Consider the following 22,187-nt stretch of genomic DNA (forward strand, 5'->3'; position numbering starts at 1 on the left):
TTATGGAATACTCTGAAGGCGGTCTTAAGAGCGAAAATTATAGCGATATCTTCATATAAGAAAAAAAAAGGAATAAAACATAAGAGGAATTACAAAATAGGCTGAAGGAACTAGAGAAAAAACACAAATTGAATTTGGCACAGGATACATTAGGGGAAATGAAAAGAATTAGGAATGAAATAAATAATTTGGCTACGCAAGAAATCAGGAAAAACTTAATGTTTCTGAAACAGAGACATTATGAAAGTGGATCGAAATCTATTAAAATACTGGCGTGGAAACTGAAAATTCATAGAATTAGGGACCCAAGAACGAAAATGATAAAAAAAAATAAACTAAGTGAAATTCAAGAAGCTTTTGAAGTGTTTTACAAAACGCTATATTCCAAAGTTCCAGGGCAAAGCATAACCCAAATTGACACCTTGAATTCTCTAGAGTTACCCACTTTAAGCGAAGAACAAAATAGAAGGATGATGGCTGACATAACTGAAGTTGAATTAAAAGCTGCAATTAGTAGGCTTAAATTAAGCAAGTCACCAGGGTCAGATGGGTATACGGCAGAGTGGTACAAAGAATTTAAAAATGAGTTAATTCCTGTTTTACTTCCCACACTGAACTGGGCTCTAAAAAAAAGGCACAAATGCCACCCAGTTGGAAGGAAGCAATAATCTCAGCTATACTGAAAGAAGGCAAGGATAAAATGGAACGCGGGTCATTTAGACCAATATCCGTTCTTAATGTAGATTATAGGTTATTTACCTCCATCATGGCCAAACGATTAGAGGAGTTTCTACCCATACTGATATGTAATGATCAGACAGGTTTTATACAACAACGCCAGACTCAAGACAATATACAAAGGACACTTCACATTATGGATCATATACAAAAAAATAAAATCGAAGCAATAGTGATAAGCGTGGACGCTGAAAAAGCAGTTGATTCGGTTAATTGGAATTTTCTTTACAGAGTTTTACATAGATTTGGTTTCCAAGACACAATTATTAAAATTATACGGACACTATATGACAATCCTACTGCTAGGATTAAAATCAATGGATATTTATCAAATAGTCTTACCCTAGAAAGGGGCACGAGACAGGGTTGTGCATGGTCACCACTACTCTTCGCGTTATATCTGGAACCATTAGCTCAATACATCAGACAAACTGAAGATATCAGGGGAATTACCATTAAAGGGACAGAGCATAAATTGGCTTGTTATGCGGATGACATTTTGATCTATCTAGGGCAACCAACTTACTCTTTACCTAAATTGATGCAATCCTTTGAACAATATGGTCAATTATCAGGATATAAGATCAACATAGATAAAACCCAATTACTTTCATATTATTATAGCCCACCAAGAGAAATTGAAAGTCGATACCCCTGGGCATGGCACACAGAGTCTTTCAAATATTTGGGCATCATTATGCCAAAAGATTTGGCAAAATTATCAGAATGTAATTATCAGCCTTTATATAAAAAAATTAAGGAAGATGTGGCAAGATGGAGCCTGATTCCTTTTTTCAGTCTCAGTTCAAGGATTGAGTCTATTAAAATGAATATACAGCCCAGACTGTCATATCTCTTTCAGACCCTACCAATAGAGATGAAACAAAATCAATTCAATGAATGGAACAAAATGCTATCAAGGTATATTTGGCAGGGTAAAAGGCCTAGAGTTCGTCTCAAAACTTTGTAATTAGCAAAGGAAAAGGGGGATGGGGCTTGCCTTCTCTTAGAGATTATTATTTTGCAGCACAGTTGAGAGCTGTGATATGTTGGTGCAACCCATCATATGACGCTGAATGGAAAAACATTGAGGAGCGGGTACTTCCCATCCCCATACAAGCAATTTTGACTGATAACAGCCTGCAAAGGTAAATAAATACTATTGATAACCCATGGGTGAAATTGACTCTTAAAATATGGAAAACTACTATAAAAGAATATGATCTAGAGGGAGATATTGCAATTCTTAAATGGTGTGCATATGACTCTGATTTCACACCAAATAAATTGGATGCTAGGTTTAAGGACTGGACAGCTAAAGGAATAACAGTTCTTTGCAACATAATGAAAGAAGGAACACTGTTCAGTTTTGAAATGCTTAAAGAGAAACACTTATTAGAAAAACAAGATTTTTATCGGTATTTACAGATGCGACAATATATTAATAAGACGCTTAAAAATGTAACCAAGGCAAATACATGCTTGATAGAGCTCTTTAGAAAAGCATATAATTCAGATAATGGTAGTAGAATCATTTCAAGCATGTATAAGGGGTTGTCAAATCTTAAAACACATTCGACTTCATACATTAAAACAAAATGGGAGAAGGAAGGAGGGATAATTATATCTGAGGAAGAATGGACAACAATATGGTGATATCAATGGAAGTGTACCAATTGACGAAATGGAGGGAGTTTGCATGGAAAAACTTGATAAGGTATTTTATTACACTCTCTCAGAAATCCCATTATGATAGTAACCTCCCTGTTTGCTGGAGAAATTGTGGAAATCAAAATGCAAATCATTATCATATTTTTTGGGACTGCCCTGTTATCAAACTATTGGAGGGGGATACACAATGCCCTACAAGACATCTTTAAATGTGAAATACCCTTGGAGAGTAAGACTATATATTTTGGATATATACCTCAAGAATGGTTGAAAAGAGATAAATATTTAATGAATATACTGTTGGTGGACTCTTACTAGGAAATGGTTATCACAAGAGAGCCCAACTTTAAATACATGGATGGAAATTACAATGGACATCTACAAAATGGAGAAGATAACAGCATCTGTTAATCATAAGCTGGAACAATTTGATTCATACTGGGGAAAATGGTTTAACTACAGAATGCCTCATAGGCCTGATTTTATTCTCACAAATCAATGAATCAGTTGTAAAAAAAAAGTTCACTCCCTATTCCTTTTGCTTGTTTTTTCTTTCCACTCTTTTCTATAAGTGTATACCCCAGATAAATACTTTGTGGAGATTTTGTGATATATATGATGTCTGAAATACATCTTATGGATATGTTTGTTTAATGAACTTCAATAAAAAAAATAAATTAACAAAAAAAAAATAGGAGCAGGAGTAGGCCATTTGGCCCGTCGAGCCTGCTCCACCATTCAATAAGATCATGGTTGATTTGGCCATGGACTCATCTCCACTTACTGACCTTTTCCCCATAACCCTTAATTCCCCTACTGTGTAAAAACCTATCCAACCTTGTCTTAAATTCCACTGCTTCATTGGGCAGAGAATTTCCCAGATTCACCACTCTCTGAAAAAAGCGGTTTTGCCTCATCTCCATCCCCAAATCTACTCCCCCCAAATCTTGAGGCTATGCCCCATTTAGAGAACAATTTGCTTTTACCTTTACATCACTCTGTTCAACAGTACTTCCCAGGGCCCTGATATTTGCTGTCTTGGTTTTACTGCACAAAATGCATCAAATTGCACTTGTTAAACAGAGTTAAATTCTGTTTGCTGAAACATTATCCACTCTTGAGTAGATCCAGATCCTGTTGTAACTTTAGACTCTTTTTCACTGCCTACATTTTTATGTATCGTGTGTAAATTTGCTAATTATGCCATGTACATTCTCATCCAAATCATTAATATATTGTACATAACAAACAACGCAGGGATCCAGCACCAATCCCCGTGGCACAGTACTGGTTACAGGCACCCCCAGTCAGATTAACAATCCTCCATTCCTTCCTGTGCCTTGCACCATCAAGCCTGTTTTATATCCTTTCAGCTGGCTCTCATTTGTTCTAACCTTCATGACCAACCTACCAAGCAAAGCCTTGTCAAAGCATCACACACAAAAAGCTGGAGGAACTCAGCAGGTCAGGCAGCTTCTATAGAAATTAATAAACAGTTGACATTTCAGGTAGAGACCTTTCATCACCTTGTCAAAGGCCTTGCCGAAGTTCATGTAGTCAGTATCTGCCACCCAGCCTTTGTCTATCTTTTCAGTTACCTTTTCAAAAAGTTTCAGTCATATTTATAATACATGATTCTCCATGTGCAAGGCCATGCTGACTATCCCTAATCAGTCTGTGCCATTCCAAATGCAAATAAATCCTGTCTCTCAGAATTCCTTCCAATAACTTAAATAAATGTTTAAGGGGAACATGAGAGGGAACTTCTTCACTCAAAGGCTGGTGAAAGTGTGAAGCGAGCTTTCAGCAGGAGTGGTGGATGCATGTTTGATTTCAATATTTAAAAGAAATTTGGATAGGTACATGGATAGGAAGGAGTATGGAAGTTTATGATTCAGGTGCAGGTCAAAGGGTCTGGGGAAAATAATAGTTTGGTAGGGACTTGGCCTGTTTCCATGCTGTAGAATTCTAAGATTTTCCCACCATTGAAGTAAGATTCACCTGCCTAGTTGCCTGGCTCACCACTGCTGCCCTTCTAAACAAAGCTACGACATGACCTCTCCTCCGGTCTTCTATTGCCTCGCACGTGGCTAACAAAGTGACAAGAATTTCTCTGAAATCAAAAATTAAAAGATTATGTTTAGTATGTGTCGCCTTAAAGTTATCAAATTCATTTATTGTTATTTATTTATAATTGGCGAGTTCTCAAGAAGGGATCATCAGTGATTCAGGTATCCTATTTTGTATATACATCCATATCTTGTAAATCTCCAGGAGACAATATTTTCCACTTGTGTTATTCTTGGAGTAGAATTGTAAGTGTAACGCCCTGCTTCACACTTTTACTGCTATGCTGCCCATATTTCAGTTTGGCAGTTCTGTAAGAGCAGTCTATTCTGCTTTCAGCTTGTTTGGGATACTGTTAAGAGAGGCGTTGTTGTTCACCTTAGGAATGTGACATCAGCCAATCAGATGGTAGAATTTGGAGAAGGTTCTAGAGAATGCTGAGGGGGCAGAGGTCTTTGTTGACAGAAGCTGGGAAAAGACAAGACAAGTTCAAGACAAGCTCCACTGTGCACATGTGACTGTTTAAGTATAATGGACCTTTTTTTTTCTCTTTCCTTTTAATAACTGGTTAAGTTAACATTTTTAAATATACTTGTTAATTGTATGCAGTGTACAATCTGTTATTTCTTGATGTTGGACAATTGCAGGGGGCAGTAATCACACAGCATTCACACAAGCCAGGGTTTGGGTGGGTGAGACATCACATCCTCGCAAATTTGGCAGGACCTAGGTCATATAGGAATCTTTATGTTCCTGTTAGGTTGAAAGGAAAGGTTAAAGGTTTGAAAGCGCCATGGTTTTCAAGGGATATTAGAAACTTGGTTCGAAAAAAGAGGGATGTCTACAATAGATATAAGCAGCATGGAGTAAAGGAATTGCTCGAGGAATATAAAGAATGTAAAAGGAATCTTAAGAAAGAGATTAGAAAAGCTAAAAGAAGTTACGAGTTTGGTTTGGCAAATAAAGTGGAAGTAAATCCGAAAGGCTTCTACAGTTATATTAAAAGCAAGAGGATAGTGAGGGATAAAATTGGTCCCTTAGAGAATCAGGGTGGTCAGCTATGTGTGGAGCCGAGGGAGATGGGAGAGATTTTGAACGATTTCTTCTCTTCAGTATTCACTAAGGAGAAGGATATTGAATGGTGTAAGGTGTGGGAAACAAGTAAGGAAGTTATGGAACCTATGACAATTAAAGAGGTGGAAGTACTGGCGCTTTTAAGAAATTTAAAAGTGGATAAATCTCCGGGTCCTGACAGGATATTCCCCAGGACCTTGAGGGAAGTTTGTGTAGAGATAGCAGGAGCTCTGACAGGAGCTCCGGAGATCTTTCAGATGTCATTAGAAACGGGGATTGTGCCGGAGGATTGGCGTATTGCTCATGTGGTTCCATTGTTTAAAAAGGGTTCTAAAAGTAAGCCTGGCAATTATAGACCTGTCAGTTTGACATCAGTGGTGGGTAAACTAATGGAAAGTATTCTTAGAGATAGTATTTATAATTATCTGGATAGACAGGATCTGATTAGGAGTAGCCAGCATGGATTTGTGCGTGGAAGGTCATGTTTGACAAACCTCATTGAATTTTTTGAAGTAGTTATGAGGAATGTTGACGAGGGTAAGGCAGTGAATGTAGTCTATATGGACTTCAGCAAGGCCTTTGACAAAGTTCCACATGGAAGGTAAGTTAAGAAGGTTCAGTCGTTAGGTATTAATGCTGAAGTAATAAAATGGATTCAACAGTGGCTAGATGGGAGATGCCAGAGAGTAGTGGTGGATAATTGTTTATCAGGATGGAGGCCAGTGACTAGCGGGGTGCCTCAGGGATCTGTTTTGGGCCCAATGTTGTTTGTAATATGCATAAATGATCTGGATGATGGGGTGGTAAATTGGATTACTAAGTATGCCGATGATATTAAGGTAGGAGGTGTTGTGGATAATGAGGTGGGTTTTCAAAGCTTGCAGGGAGATTTATGCCGGTTAGAAGAATGGACTGAACGTTGGCAGATGGAGTTTAATGCTGAGAAGTGTGAGGTTCTACATTTTGGCAGGAATAATCCAAATAGAACATACAGGGTAAATGGTAGGGCATTGAGGAATGCAGTGGAACAGAGAGATCTAGGAATAACAGTGCATAGTTCCCTGAAGGTGGAGTCTCATGTAGATAGGGTGGTGAAGAAGGCTTTTGGAACGCTGGCCTTTATAAATCAGAGCATTGAGTACAGAAGATGGGATGTAATGTTAAAATTGTACAAGGCATTGGTAAGGCCAAATTTGGAATATTGTGTACAGTTCTGGTCACCGAATTATAGGAAAGATTTCAATAAATTAGAGAGAGTGCAGAGACGATTTACTAGGATGTTACCTGGGTTTCAGCACTTAAGTTACAGAGAAAGGCTGAACAAGTTAGGTCTCTATTCATTGGAGCATAGAAGGTTGAGGGGGGATTTGATCGAGGTATTTAAAAATTTTGAGAGGGATAGATAGAGTTGACGTGAATAGGCTGTTTCCATTGAGAGTAGGGGAGATTCAAACGAGAGGACATGATTTGAGAGTTAGGGGGCAAAAGTTTAAGGGAAACACGAGGGGGTATTTCTTTACTCAGAGAGTGATAGCTGTGTGGAATGAGCTTCCTGTAGAAGTAGTAGAGGCCAGTTCTGTTGTGTCATTTAAGGTAAAATTGGATAGGTATATGGACAGGAAAGGAGTGGAGGGTTATGGGCTGAGTGTGGGTAGGTGGGACTAGGTGAGATTAAGAGTTCGGCACGGACTAGGAGGGCCGGAATGGCCTGTTTCCGTGCTGTGATTGTTATATGGTTATATGGTTATACACCCAAGATGTAAGAAGCCTGAGAAAGGTGGGTTTCTCGCCGTGGAATCCAATGGCTGCTAGAGAGACACTAATGGGTCGCATTTCCAGAGATGCACAGTGAAAGGGGGAGTTTCATAAGTAGCTTCAGAGTTGTATGTTTTTCTGATCTACAAGGGTATAAAGTGCTTTTAGGATTAGCATAATCAATTTTAAAGCTATTATCATTACTCTGAGAAAATAATTTTTGCTTTTCTAGCAAATTTAAATCAATTTATGTGTCATTAGTGGTAGTGTGGAACTGTAAAATACTAATTATGAAATACTTCCCATCTTTAAAAAACTTCCTTCAACTATAAAATTGCAATTTACTGAAGTGCCAGTAAAATTATTCTAATCATAATTGGTATAGGTTCTAAGACGATTCAACGAAGTTCTCAGAAGTATGTGGCCTTTTAAGAAATGCAGTTGGTAAAGTTATACTTTGTATTTATTAAAAATGGAAAGAAAGGGTTTCCCACCCCCCTTTTTTTATAATTTGGAGCTCTTTTCCAGCTGTTGTGCACAAAACTGGAATCTTACTACAAAAAATATAATCTGTGTAACAGAAAACCAAACCAAAAATATATTGTAGCTACATTCCACGAACATCTTTGGATGTTTTAATGCTAGCCCTTGTCTGTGACACACACATACCCTGAACATATTTTTTAAAAATACTGAAAGACCCATTTACCACCCAAGGGGCCAAATGAAATATTGCCCCTTTGCTATATTCTCTAAACAACTGATTGGGACACAAATCTTTGAATCCAGGTATACATAAAATAAAACAGATATCATTATTCTTATGTATTAAATATGTAAAGACAGACAAAATGCTGTGTATTTGTCTCATATTTATCCACATTTAGTTTTGTTGAATTAATTCCTATTTGTATGGTTTTGAGGAAGCAGAAACACTTCAAAGTTTATTTTGAAGTTAAGTCTTGTTTACTTCCTCTCAAGTTTGCCAATGCTGAGTTTGTTTAATTCTATTTACATCTTGTGACAAATAGACCTTGTTCATACTTGAATTGTGTCAAAAACTGCCACTTTGCAAATCTCCAGAATCTGTTGGAATTAACACATTACTAAACATGAAAGGAAATGAGATCTTCTCTCATCTTTAATTGTAGCTCGTTTAACAAAGTACAAGTCTCTTGGTCTGCTGCCAGTTGAGTGAGCTCCTTGCCTGGATCTTCCTTTTCCATTTTTTTTGTCTAAAGGGAATAGTTTGATTTAAATATTCCCTTCCTTAGACTAGACATTGCTATGCAACTGAAGCAGGCTATTTTCATTATGGTCTTGCATTCTGTTACTGTAGTATGTGGATTTCTTCTATTCTGGTTATATCAGATTAGGAAACATACAGCTATGTTGTATTTCCCTTACAGAATTTTGAATGTGAGTGCAATTTTAAATTTGCTAAATGTGGGTATTTGGGCAGTGGGTTTGGTACATAAAGCAGTGGCCTTGTACAGAAATAGTCACTAAGCTCTTCAGTAATAAAAAGTGTTACATATTGATTGTTTAAAAAATACTGACATTTGATTTGAGCTTTTTGTATTTCAGTTATTCAGGAGGACTCCATTGAAGGATTAATGTTATGTAATTTTAGTAACACCAAATTGTGCTTCAAAAAAATCTTTATTGGCCTTGTAGTCCTCGCTATATAATAGATAAGTGACAATGAATTACACTCAAAAAATTGTGTTTCTATTGTACTTATGTGCTTTCATATACAGAAACTAATAGGTTATATGAAATGTCAATGGGCAAATAACTATTGCAATTTTGCCTTTAAGTATAGAAAGCTGCAGTGACTAGTAACTATTTGCTTCTTCCTGATTCCTGTGCTTTAAACATTCTTAACCAGTCATTATATTTTCATAGGTGAAATGTGATCAGTATTGGCCTTGTCGAGGGACAGAGACTTATGGAATGATTCAAGTCACCCTTTTGGATATAGTGGAGCTAGCCACATACTCTGTCAGAACATTTGCACTTTATAAGGTATAACAGCTTTTTTTTTATGTTGTTCATGTGAATCTTGATTTTATATGTGTTCAAAGCTAGATGTGATCAGCAAGGGGTATTTCCCCTAATCTGCTTTTCATTGCACTTGAATTATGGATTAATGAGGATTTAAAGGAAACTCTTATCCTTATAGCCAATTCAGCAGCCAAATAGAAATGCTTACTCTTTTTGCTTTCAAGTAATGCATATGTAGAAAGGTATGTTAAATGGTGTGGTTACGGTCCCTGAACATAAGATACACTAAGGTTTTTTTTTGTAGCTTTTGTTCACAATTCAGCTTAAAAATCCTCTTTCCTTAACAGAATGGTTCAAGTGAGAAGCGAGAAGTGCGACAGTTCCAGTTCATGGCTTGGCCAGACCATGGTGTTCCAGAATACCCTACTCCAATATTGGCCTTCTTGAGGAGAGTCAAAGCGTGCAATCCACCGGATGCCGGTCCTATGGTGGTTCACTGCAGGTGCACAAACCTGAAATCGTTACAGAATTTTCTTAATGTTATAAAATGAGGGGAACATTATGGATGTTGAATGTTTGTGAACTTGCATTTAACTAGATGGGATTGCTAGCTATTTGAATTTCATGGTAACCTTAAATTATTTGGAATTTAGCATTTTCTGAGAATAATCAGCCCTTCAATCTTGTACTCAGAACAGATGTTTTTCTGTAGTTTTACTCCATGCTCTAATAGTAGACATTGACAATGAGGGATACTAATTCAGATTCAGTTTATTGTCATTTAGAAACCACAAATGCAATGCAGTTAAAAAATGAGTCAACGTTCCTCCAGAATGATATCACAAAAGCACATGACAAAACAGACTACAGCAGAAAATCCACTTAACGTTTGGCAATCCCCAATCCAGAGTCCGGAGAGGCTGCTGCGTATTAATATCGCGCTACCATCTTAGCGCGTTCCCCGGAAAGGAGCTCCAAATCCACCAGACAAAACAAGACCAAAAACTAAAGCTACAAGACCTGCACAAAACCACATAGTTACAACATATAGTTACAACAGTGCAAACAATAGCATAATTGATAAAAAAAAACAACCATGGGCACAGTAAAAATAGTCCAAAGATGTTAAAAGACTGTAAGTTCAAAAGAAACCACCACACAGTTTCCACAAGTCCTCAGGGTCCCGATAGACTCGTCATCCCATGCAGGCGGCAGAAGGGAATACCCCCGTGATGGACTTCCACGGCGCCGCCTGATTCAGCCTTGCAGATGCAGCACACAATGAAAGCTCCGTCAAACCCAGCCTCGCAGATACAGCACACAGTGAAAGCGCTCCAACCGCAGCGGACTCCGAGACTCTGAATCCGTTGAACCTCTGAGCCTCCGACTATCCCCTCTGGCACAACTTCTCTGAGCACCATCCTCTGCCGAGCATATTAAGACACCCTCCGCCAATGGTCATCGGCAATGCTACCCCGAGGACTGGGGGCCTTTTCTTCCGACCAGAGACCCAGACCTCACAGCAGCAGCAACAAAGAAGGTCTTCCTGGAGATTTCCAGATGTTCCACACATGCTCCCATGTCCGTTTTTCATCCGATTAGGATTGTGCACGACACCCCGCTTCACAAATAACAGATAAACAGCTCTGGAGTGGCTGCTGCAAGCTGTGTTGTGCCACCATCTTGGATCTTTAATTATAATAATTAGTAATAATTTTATAATTATAAATGTAAACAGAAGCTCTTGTACACATTATACTCAGGCTGTAATCCCAGCCATCAAAGTTTTGAAATGTCACAAAGATGGATTATTATCTTTTGGATTAGAGTCGAGCCAACCTTTTAGCACAAGTGTGTGGCACAAGTAAAGGGAAGCACAATGTAGGGAAATGAATGACAGTAAAGGGAGAAAATAAAGAATGGTAATGGAAGTTCTAAATGTTAAAATCCACCAAGAGAAAGTGGCTCTGTAATGTTTTGCGATAGAGAGTTAACTTTGGTGGGATAACAGGATTAGTATTCGGAGGTTTGGCGGTGATCACATTGGGTAGATGTTTGTGTGAAAGGGTGAAAAGTACCTTTTTTCTCCGGATTGGTGTAGAGTGGTTACAATCTATTTTTATTGTTTTAAAATACAAATGTAACTTTGCATTATTTTAACATTAAAAAACTGTCAATTGCAAAATACAATTTTACATAAAATTATGCAGCGTAGTGTAGCATGAAGTTTGTGATTACAGTATTTAATTTTCTCATTCCTTCCACTTTTTCCTCCAATGCGAGAGAAATAAAATTTTATATCCTTACAGCTTAAGTCACAATCTTTTTTTTACAGTATGCTATAAATTGGCATCTAGGGGCTCATCTTTTTCACTGGTTTTCCAGTTTGATGTGTTGTCTTATTGGAATAAGTACTAAAGAAATTAATTCATTGCAAATCTGTTTGATACATTTTTCTGTGTTTTTTGAATTATGTCACAGCCTTGATATTTAGAGCCTCAGGTCTTCATTTAACTTTTAATCTTTGGGTATTGGGCATGCTAAATTCAATCAGTAATTAACTCAGCTGTACTAGACTACAATTTTATTGCTGGCAAACCTTATGTTGCTGCAATGGGATAATTAATCACTTATTTCCATTATAGTTTTCATAATTGAGTTGAAATTAGGTGTTCGCCTAGAGGGGAAGCAAAAACAAAGTCAACTTACCCAGGGCTGTGCTGTGGTATCTGTTAGTCCCAATTGTATCTGCAAGTCCCAATTGTAAAGGTGATCTCGAGTATAAGAGTGCTTCAGTTATAATCAAAAAGTGGACTATAGCACATTGAGGAAGTCTAAACACAGTTGAGAAGAGCTAGTTAGGTAAAATGGTTCCATGCTGTTTAAAAAAAAAGAAATAGAAGAAACAAATAAAATGTTCTCTCCTGTCCTTGGGAGTTTGTTTCATCACAAAATTAGCATTCTTCTTGATGGTGGAATGGAGAATTATTAAAATGCCAAACATTTGTTTGCAAATATTCAAACAAATAGAATTCCCATCCTGAAGCCATCTGAAAATGAATTCCATGTTAATTTTCCTGCTTACTAATGTATAGCTAGAAACCCTTTGTTAAAATAAAGGAGATTGCATATGTATTTTCAGCCACTCTTAGAAAATGTACCCTGCTCACAAATCTAGCATTTGTTAGTCATTTTGGTGTCTCTTGTCAAGGTGCTGGGCTTGTGCAAGTTTTCCTACATTGCAGTTAAATTGAGGGTTCAAGAATATTTCCTCAATAGCAATGAAGAATGACATTGTTCTTCAAGTCATTTCTTTTTCTTTCAATTTCTGTATTTGTCCTTTTGACATGCAAGTTTGGAAAGTTGGTACATTCTGCCACCAGTTCCAGGAGCACTTGCATCCACTGTGATGAAGTGCTTTGAGAGATTGGTGAATGAAACATATCAACTCCTACCTGAGAAGCAACTTGGATCTGCTCTAATATGCCTACCAGCACAACAGATTCATAGCTCTTTATTGACTATAGCTCAGCATTCAACACAGTATCGTCCCCTCAAATCAATAAGCTTCAAGACTTAACGTCAATAACCTCTCGCGCAATGGGATTCTAAGTTTCTTCACTTGCAGACCCCAGTCAGTTCGAGTTGGCAAAAAACACCTCCTCCATGATCTCCATCAGCACAGCCGAACCAGCAGCCCCCTGCCCGACTCGCTTTACACTGATGTGAGGCTAAGCACAGCTCCAATGCCATTTTCAAGTTTGCTGATGACACCACTGCCATAGGCCAAATCAGAAGTGGTGACAAATCAGCATATAGGAGGGAGATCTGGCTGAGTGGTGCCACAACAACAACCTCTCACTCAATGTCAGCATGACCAAAGAGCCGATAAGTGACTTCGGGGGAAGAAACTGGAGATCCAAGAGTCAGTCCTCATTGGGGGATCAGAGATGAAGAAACGTTATCATTTCAGAGGACCTATCCTGTGTTCAGCACATGAGTGCAATTACGAAGAAAGCATGGCAGCACTTCTACTTAGAAGTTTGCGAAGATTTGGTATGACATCTAAGACTTTGTGAAACTTTTGTTGATGTGTGGTGGAGAGTTTATTGGTTGGGTTACATCACTGCCTGGTATGGAAATGCCATTGTCCTCAAATGGAAAATCCTACCAAAAAAAGTAGATACAGCCCAGTAATAAAGCACTCCCAACCATTAAGCACATCTATATGAAACATTGTCACAGGAAAGCAGCATCCCTCGTCAAGGACCCCCACCACCAAAGTCATCAGGAGGAAGATACTGGAAGCTCAGGACCAAGTTCAGGAACATTTACTACCCCTGAACCATCAGACTCTTGAATTAGGTGTGATAACTTCATTCACCCCATTGCTGAACTGTTCGCACAACCTATGGACTGACTTTCAAGTACTCTTCATCTCATCTTCTTGATATTTATTGTTTTTTTTTCTTTCGTATTTGCAGTTTGTTGACCTTTGCAAATTGGTTGTTTGTCCTTTTGGGTATGGTCTTTTATTGATTCTGTTGTGTTTCTTGGATTGACTATGTACCCACAAGAAACAAATCTCAGGGTTGTATGTGGTGACGTATATGTACATTGATAATAAATTTTCTTTGAATTTTGAATTCTTGGATTTCTTGCTGAAGTGTTTTGAAACATCCTGCGCATCTGCTCCTGACATCAAAGTAGCACGCAACTGAGCTTGGCACCACGGAGCCCTTATAAATCTAATATCATACCTGAACTGATGAAGATGCCCACCTTTCTTCAATAATGGGAACTTTTAAAAAAAAAACTACAGCTGCTGAAAATGTGAAAAAAAAACGCAAAGTTCTTAAAACATTCAGCTAGGCAGGGAGAATCTGTTGAAAGTGAAACCACAGATTGGTTAGAGAGAAAACAAACTAGTGTTAAGTTGTAGAGATGGTGGGGATATTTAACATTGAAGATTACCTCTGAGGTAGTAGAATTCACTGTCTATATCAGAAATGGTCAGTCTCTCCACAATATTAGCTAAGTTTTAATCTCTGAATTAGTACACCCTGACCTGCCCAATAAGTTCTTCAGCTCTTAATTTCTTGACATTTGTGTTCCTTTGTGTCCTCACTTTCCCAAGGACAAAACATCTATTTTCCTTTTCTCAGTTTTTCTTTAACTGCTTCCGTCAACCCATCAACAGATACCATCTGAATAGCTGAGATTTTATAGCATTTTCTGTTTATCTTTTACAGATTTTTTAAAATATGAGATGATATTCAACTCTGCATCGCTTACCTGTTGTTCAACGTTCTACTAATGCCTTTCTAATTCAAGACATGATTATCGCAGAAAAATTACTAGCTACCCTCAAAAAACTTATGAAACTTAAAGCCATCCAAAACTGCTGCTTTTATCCTTTTCCTGTGTATTTTGACCATTACTGGTTTCCAAATAAGCAGTACATCAATTAAATTGACATTCTGTGTTTTTAAATATCACTGAACCTCTCCCTGTTATTTTGTAATCTTATCGTGACAGCTCTCGGATGTCTGTGCTCCTTTGATCGTCACTAAATTTAATTATTTCACCATTGCTGGCTATGTGTGCCTTTAGCTAACGAGGCCTGAAGCTCTGGAATTCTCTACCTTAATCTCTGCACCTCTCTATCCCTCATTTCTCCTTCATGACACTTATTAATATCATCCCTTTGAATGTCTGCCCCAATGACTTCGTGTGTGGCTTGATGTCAAATTTTGTTTGCTGACATTTCTTGGAGGTGCCTGTAGGCATTTTCCTAAGTTAAAGGTTCTATTAAAAACAAACATTACTTGAGATTAAATACTAGTAAAGAACCAAGGCTGACATTCTGAATATTCTTTATAACTATTTACAGATGTTGGACTACTTTCAATGAATGAAAACTGCTAATGACGGTTTATCATTTCATGTTGACTTTTCTCCCTTTTCATAGTGCTGGGGTGGGTCGAACAGGCTGCTTTGTCGTGATTGATGCCATGCTAGAACGAATTAAACACGAAAAGACAGTGGATATCTATGGTCATGTCACCTGCATGAGAGCACAGCGAAATTACATGGTTCAGACAGAAGATCAGTATATCTTCATTCATGAGGCCCTCCTTGAGGCAGCAACATGTGGAAATACAGAAGTTCCAGCAAGAAGTCTCTTTGCCCACATACAGAAACTCAGTCAGGTTCCACCAGCAGAGACAGTTACAGCCATGGAATTAGAATTCAAGGTGAGTGCTGCAGCTACCATAAAGGCTTCAGACTTTATTTAGATCAGTCTATGTATGGAACCTTAATCTTCAGGTGTATTTGGTAGAACCTATTCATGTGAATTGACAATGTTAAGTACATGCTGTTTTCTAAGTTGTATTCTTTTACGTTATATCTAATTGAGGTTTAGCTAGAAAAGCCTTGTTCATTCTGAGATTAGTTCCTTCCCCACTTTCCTTGCACACCTCTATGATGGCAAAGCCGGCCAAAAAGGTAAGACAATGACAAAGAACCAAGAACATAACAAAATTAGGTCAATCCTGTGCTAGAGTTGTTATCGGATGTGTCATTCTTCTTTATATATCAAAGAATTCCAAAAAGAAAATAATTGTAGTGTCACAGAAATATCAGTACAAATTCTGGCTACTTAATGCCACAATTTGTACTGATTTACTTGGAACTAGATTTTATGCATTTTCAAATAACATTTTATTTTATTTTCACAAATCTCCTTACATTTGCATCATTTGATTCAGTTTCTGGTAATGTGTTCCATTTTTAAAACTGCAAAAAGAATACCCAATCTCCACCTTCCTGTTTTTGTTACAAATTGAATTGATGTCCCTTGGTAATTCACAAACCACATCTCTTGCAACTTCATATTTCATTCCCATTCAAACTTTTTGAACATGATAAATACTTTTCCCCCTTAAAAGTCTGTAATCCACTCACTATAGTATTTTTGAATCTTGATAGTGAGTCTAAGTCCTTTTACCTTGGCATCAAGTAATTACATGAATTTTGCTTCCCAAAGTTGGAATTTTCTAAGCTGAATCTAAAACTTCCAGGAACAAAAAAAATTAGCAACATGGATACTTCTCATATTTCAGTAGAGCATGTTTGTTGTGAAGATACCATTATTTTCATAACATGTTATCTACATTGTATTTTCATGTTTAGCCCCTTTAAAACCATGTTTTTACATGTATAAAGCAACACTTAAGATTTTGAATCAACATAGTTTGGAGAAGTTAGAGGTAGAATTTCAATAGGGTATTTTGTTATATTTGCAGGACTAATTAGCAAGAGTCAGCGTTTTTAAACAGTAACTATGCTAATATGGTTTAATGGTGCTGAATTGATGGCTTCGATCAAAGTTGAAGAGTCAGAGCAATGCTTCTTCTACAAAGTGTTGAGCAAAGAGCTGTGTCTATTTATATGCCTGTTTAAAAGGCTCTTGAACAGTGCCTTTGTATCTGTTGTAACTTCCCTGGCAGCGCATTTCAGGTTCTTAGTAAACAGAGATCTTGACTCGTAAATCTCCTTTAAACTTTTCCCTTTCTCATCTTAAACTTATGCCCAGTAGTATTTGATACCTCCATCTTTAGAAAAACATTCTGACTATCTACCCTATTTGAGCCTCTTATAATTTTGTTTTCTTCTATCAGGTCACCTGTAGCCTCTGACCCTCCAGCAAAACCAGTCCAAGTTTCTCTAGTTTCTCCTTGTAGCTGATTTGCTCCAATTCAGGCATCCCCTTTTTGCACCACTCCGAAGCCTCCAGCCTTCTTATGATGTGACAGCTGAAACTGCACACATTACCTCATGTTGTCTAGCCACGTTTATATAGCTGCAATGTCTTGCCAAATTTCACAGGTATATTCAGTGCCCTAATGGATGAGGGCAAGTAAACTATTTTACCACCCTGACCACTTTCAGAGAGCTATCCACTTGTACCCCAAGATGCCTCTATCAAACAAATCCCTGAAAAGTCCTACTAATCACTGTATAATTTCCTCTTGCAATTAATCTCCCAAAATGCATTATCTCACACTTGTTTGGATTAAACTCCATCTGCTATTTTTCAGCACAAATTTCCAACTGATCTGTATATGCTGAATCCTTTGACAACCTTCCTCACTTCACCGATTTTCAAGTTACTTGCAGATTTATTTGTCAACCCATCAATATTTTGCTCTAAGTCATTTGTATATGTTACAATCAACAGAGATCCCAGCACTGATTCCTGGGAACACCACAGGTCATAGACTTCCAGCACTATTGTCTGTCTTTGACAGAGTCAATTTTGTATCCAACTTACCAACTCTCTATGGATTCTATGTGAGTTAATCTTCTGGTTCAGCCTATCATGGGGGATGCTTGTCAGATGAAGACAACATCTATTGCTCTATGGCTATAATGGCTATAACTTAAGTACTAATTCCCATAACCATTTTGACTATATCTCTTCTCATCCTGTCTCTTGTAAAAATGCTATCCATTTTTCTCAATTCCTTTGTCTTTGCTACATCTATTCCCAGGATGTGGCCATCCCTTCTAGGACATCAGAAATAATCATCCTCCTCCAAAGAACAGTGTATCCATTCCTCTACCACTGATGCTGCCTCTCCTTCATTTCCTGGACAAACACACTCACTCCATCCTCCCATCACCTTAACAGGAATAAAGTTCCTCTTGTCCTCACCAACCATCCCAATAGCCTCCACATCTAACACATCATTCTCCGTAACTTCTGCCACCTTCTGTGGGATTCTACCACTAAGCACACCTTTATCCCCACCCCCCACTCTCTGCTTTCTGCGGGAATCGCTCCCTCCAATATTCCTTTGTCCATTTATTCTTACCTGCTAATCTCCCTCCTGGCACATATCTTTGCAAGTGACAGATATGCTACAGTTACCCACTTGCCTCCTCCCTTTCTTCCACTCAGGGCCCCAAATAGTCCTTCCAGGTGAGGCAGCACTTTTCACCTGTGTATCTATTGGGGGTCATCATTGTATTCAGTGCTCCAGGTGTGGCCTCCTTTACATTGGTGAGACCTGATGTAAATTGGGAGACCACCTTGTCGAGCAGCTCCACTCCATCAGCGAAAAGTGGGATTTCCCAGTGACCAACCATTTTAATTCCTATCCCCATTGTCATTATGATGTGTCGGTCCATGGCCTCCTCTTTTGCCTTAATGAGGCCACTCTCAGGTTGGAGGAGCAACACCTCATATTCGATCTAGGTAGCCTCCAACCTGAATGGCATGAACATCAATTTATCCTTCTGGTATAGTTTTTCCCTCCCTTGTTCCCCATTCTATACCCCACTCTGGCCTCTTGCCTCTTCTCCTCACCTGCCCCAGGTGTGGCTCCTTCTTCCCGTTCTCCCATGGTCCACTTTCCTCCCCTATCATATTCCTCCTTCTTCAACTCTGTGCCTTTTTCACTCACCTGGCTTCACCCAGCACCTTCTAGCTAGTCCTCCTTCCCCTTTCCCCACCTTCTTATTCGGGCTTCTTTCCCCTTCCTTTCTAGTCCTGAAGAAGGGTCTTGGCCTGAAATGTTGACTCTATTTATTTCCACAAATGCTGCCCAACATGCTGAGTTCCTCCAGTATTTTGTGCGTGTTGCATCTATTGCTGAACCCTCATCATCTCAAACTACTCAAAGTTTGTGAGACAGGTCCTCCCATACACAAAGCTATGCTGATTATCCATGCTTTTCCAAATATGAGTAAATCTTATCCTTTGGAATCTTTTCCAATAATTTCCCTACCACTAACGTAAGGCTCACAGGTCTCTAGTATGCTGGATTATCCCCCTTGCCCTTCTTAAACAAAGGAATAATATTGGCTCCAGTCATCTGTGACCTCACATGTGATTAGGGGATACAAAGAACTCTGTCAAAGCCACAGCAATCTCCTTCCTTGCCTCTTTCAATATCCTGATATGGATTACATCTTGCCCTACAGACTTATCTAACTTTAATCTTTTCAAAACACCCAACTTCTCTACCCAGTTACAGCACATGCTAGAATATCAACATTCCCCTTCACTGATCTCACTATCAAACATGTCCTTTGCCTTGGTGAATACCAATGCAAAGTACTCATTTAGAACCTCACTCATTTCCTTTAGCTCCTTTATCTTTAACCTTTGGCTATCTACCATCATGCACCAATTGTATGTAAAAAGAAAACCTTGAAATTCGCCTTAATCCACCAAGGACTCTTCATGGTGCCTTTTAGCCCTCTTATTTCCTTGTGAAACCCCTTTTTACTGGGTGTCTCTAGAGACGAGGCACATTAGCCCCTTGCTAACAGCCACTGGACTCGGTTGAGAAGACCACCTTTCCCAAACTCCGTACGTCTTGAATCGGTATGACTTGGGTCCCACCAAAACCGAGAAGTTGGGATGTCTCGACCATCCAAACCCCGGTCGTGCGAATAATGTGTGAATACTGCCTCCATGCAATTTGCCATCGGCAAGAAATAACAGATTATACACTGCATACAATTATAAAGAAAGTATACACCCTATCCTCGTTATATGCGAGGGATACGTTCCTCGCAGTCGATGCATAATGTGAAATCGCATAATATGAATAATTATTTAAATGGAGAAAATAGGGATGCGTTCCAGAGGGCTTCCTGAATATATTTTATCTGTAATTTATTCACATTTTCATACCAATACGACACAAAAGCAGTACCACAGGGCAACATTTGTATTATATTTCATCAATTTAAGGTAATATTCAATGTAATAAATCATAGGAAGTCAACATACTAGGGTGTACAGTACTCAGCAACAGTGGCAGGTGTGTTCGCTCCAGGAGATGAGTGGTTGTTGTGGTGTCGGGCAGCTTTACGTGGATAAGGTGGATGGCTGTGGTCTTCAGGATCATAGCAAGCACAGTAAGGGGTGAAGGAAGACTCACAGAACTCTTAGAACTGCCGGCAGCAGGAGATGACACGGGTTGAAGAAAGTGGTGAGGGTTGTTTGCTTGGCAGCTTTTTGTTTTTCAGCATAAATTTGCTTGTAGGGAAGAAGGGTTGACGGCAGGGAGCAACTGAAATGCTGACTGTTCTAAACTTGGGTCCATGTCCATCGCCATTTTTGCCAAGTGTTCCGACTTCCACCATTCCCTCACCGTTGCTAAACTCCCGGGATTTTCAAAATCGTCTGCTGCTTGCAGCATCTGAGAGATAGTCTGCCGTAAAAAAAAAATACGCCTTGAATGTGGATCACACCTTGGTCGAGTGGTTGAATCAGTGATGTTGTGTTAGGCGGCAGGAAATGCACTGTTATGTTAGGATGAATGCTGTCCAAATGTTTAGGATGGGCTGGCGCATTGTCAAGCAACAAAAATTTTTAAAGGCAAGATTGTAATTCCCGGTAGTAGCGTCCCAGAGCTGTGTTACCGTCACCTGATGCCGCACTGTTTCTAATTTCCAACGTTTTTCCAAGTGTTAAAGCGGTTCTCTGCCACTCGGCTGATGGTCCAGGACATGACATCAGAAGCTTAGGAGGCGTAGTTAAATATTTCAAGCACAGAATCACTGCACCGTAGGTAAAACTAACAAAAGATTAAGAGTGCGTGATTGCACATCCACACCTTGCCAAAACCAATGTGAGACTGGCAGGAGTGAGATTGTGAGGCGTGTGCACCTGACTTGCATTGGTGGGAAAGCAGTGCTTCTCGTCCCAACAGTGAGACTGTGAGGCATGTGCACATGACTTGAATTGGCGGGAAAGCAGTACTCCTTGCTTAACTGAGTTTTGGATGCATATAACGAGGATAGGGTGAAATTACAAATTTCAGTTTTATTGAACAGTAGGAAAAAGAAAAGAAAACTAATAAAAACGGGCCATTACAGTTAACCCAATCCAAATGTGCACGTAAATTGGAGTACATAAATGTGGGTCAACATAAGTTGGACCCACGGACTGCGTGAAAGCACACACCACCTTCCAAATGTCACAAAATCCATCTTGAACAATGGGCTCCCCCTCAAGAGTATTGGTCCTTCTTCCTGGAAGCTATTCATCTGCACAGATAACTTTGTGCACAGAGATGGCATCCTCAGCCATCTTCCCACCTGTCTCCTCCCAGTTACAACCAAAAAGACCTCAACCCATACCAGTGTCCATCACATAAACCTCTCCGTCCAGCATTATCTAGAACCTTCTCCTAATTCCACCATCCTGATTGGCTGACACAACATTCTTATGTTCAACAACATAGCCCTTAATCTTTAGCTCAAACCCAAACGTGCTAAAAGCAGAACAAACTGCTGTTACAGAACTGCTAAAATGAAATATCTACAGTATAACAGTAAAAATCTTAACCAGGGCGTTATACTTGTTTAAATTCTTTCCTGCTTCCTTATGTTCCTCATGGGCCTTGGTAAATTTCAGCTTCTGAAAACTTACATATGCTTCCATTTCCTTTCTAACAAAATGTTCAATATTTCTTGTCTTTCAAGGTCCCTGAACTGCAGTATCCTTATCTTTCATCCTCACAGAAACATATTAATCCTGAATTCTTTCCTGCTAGTGTATAAAAAAAACTTTCACATGTCAGATAACCTCAAGAAACCACTTTCAATCTACTTCCCCTATTTTTGCCTAATACTGTTGTTAATTTGCCTTTACCAGTATAGCAAGCTCACCTGCGTGCCAACCTGATCTTTATTCAGAGCCATCTTAAACCATATGGAACAACGTCCACTATTCTGAATCTCCGATCACCTTGCCAAACTCAACTCCAGTTAGGCTATCTATGTAGTAGGTCGAGGAACCCTTCTGGTGATGCCTAATAAATTCTGCCCCATTTAAGCCCCTGGCATTA

The 22,187-nt window shown here is 38.9% G+C and overlaps 1 protein-coding gene across 14 annotated transcripts in view; it reads left to right on the top strand.

The window, feature by feature from the left end:
• The window catches only part of LOC140736838 (receptor-type tyrosine-protein phosphatase F-like), a 344,443-nt gene that overhangs the window by 295,674 nt on the left and 26,582 nt on the right, over positions 1-22,187 (top strand). For all 14 annotated transcript variants that reach the window (XM_073062804.1, XM_073062808.1, XM_073062807.1 and 11 more), the window contains 3 exons: positions 9,214-9,333; positions 9,660-9,814; positions 15,284-15,569. In XM_073062804.1, the coding sequence (XP_072918905.1) occupies positions 9,214-9,333; positions 9,660-9,814; positions 15,284-15,569 (561 nt within the window). The remainder of the gene's footprint in view (positions 1-9,213; positions 9,334-9,659; positions 9,815-15,283; positions 15,570-22,187) is intronic.

This window comes from Hemitrygon akajei, chromosome 12, assembly GCF_048418815.1.
Source record: "Hemitrygon akajei chromosome 12, sHemAka1.3, whole genome shotgun sequence".
NCBI classification, from domain to species: Eukaryota; Metazoa; Chordata; class Chondrichthyes; order Myliobatiformes; family Dasyatidae; genus Hemitrygon; species Hemitrygon akajei.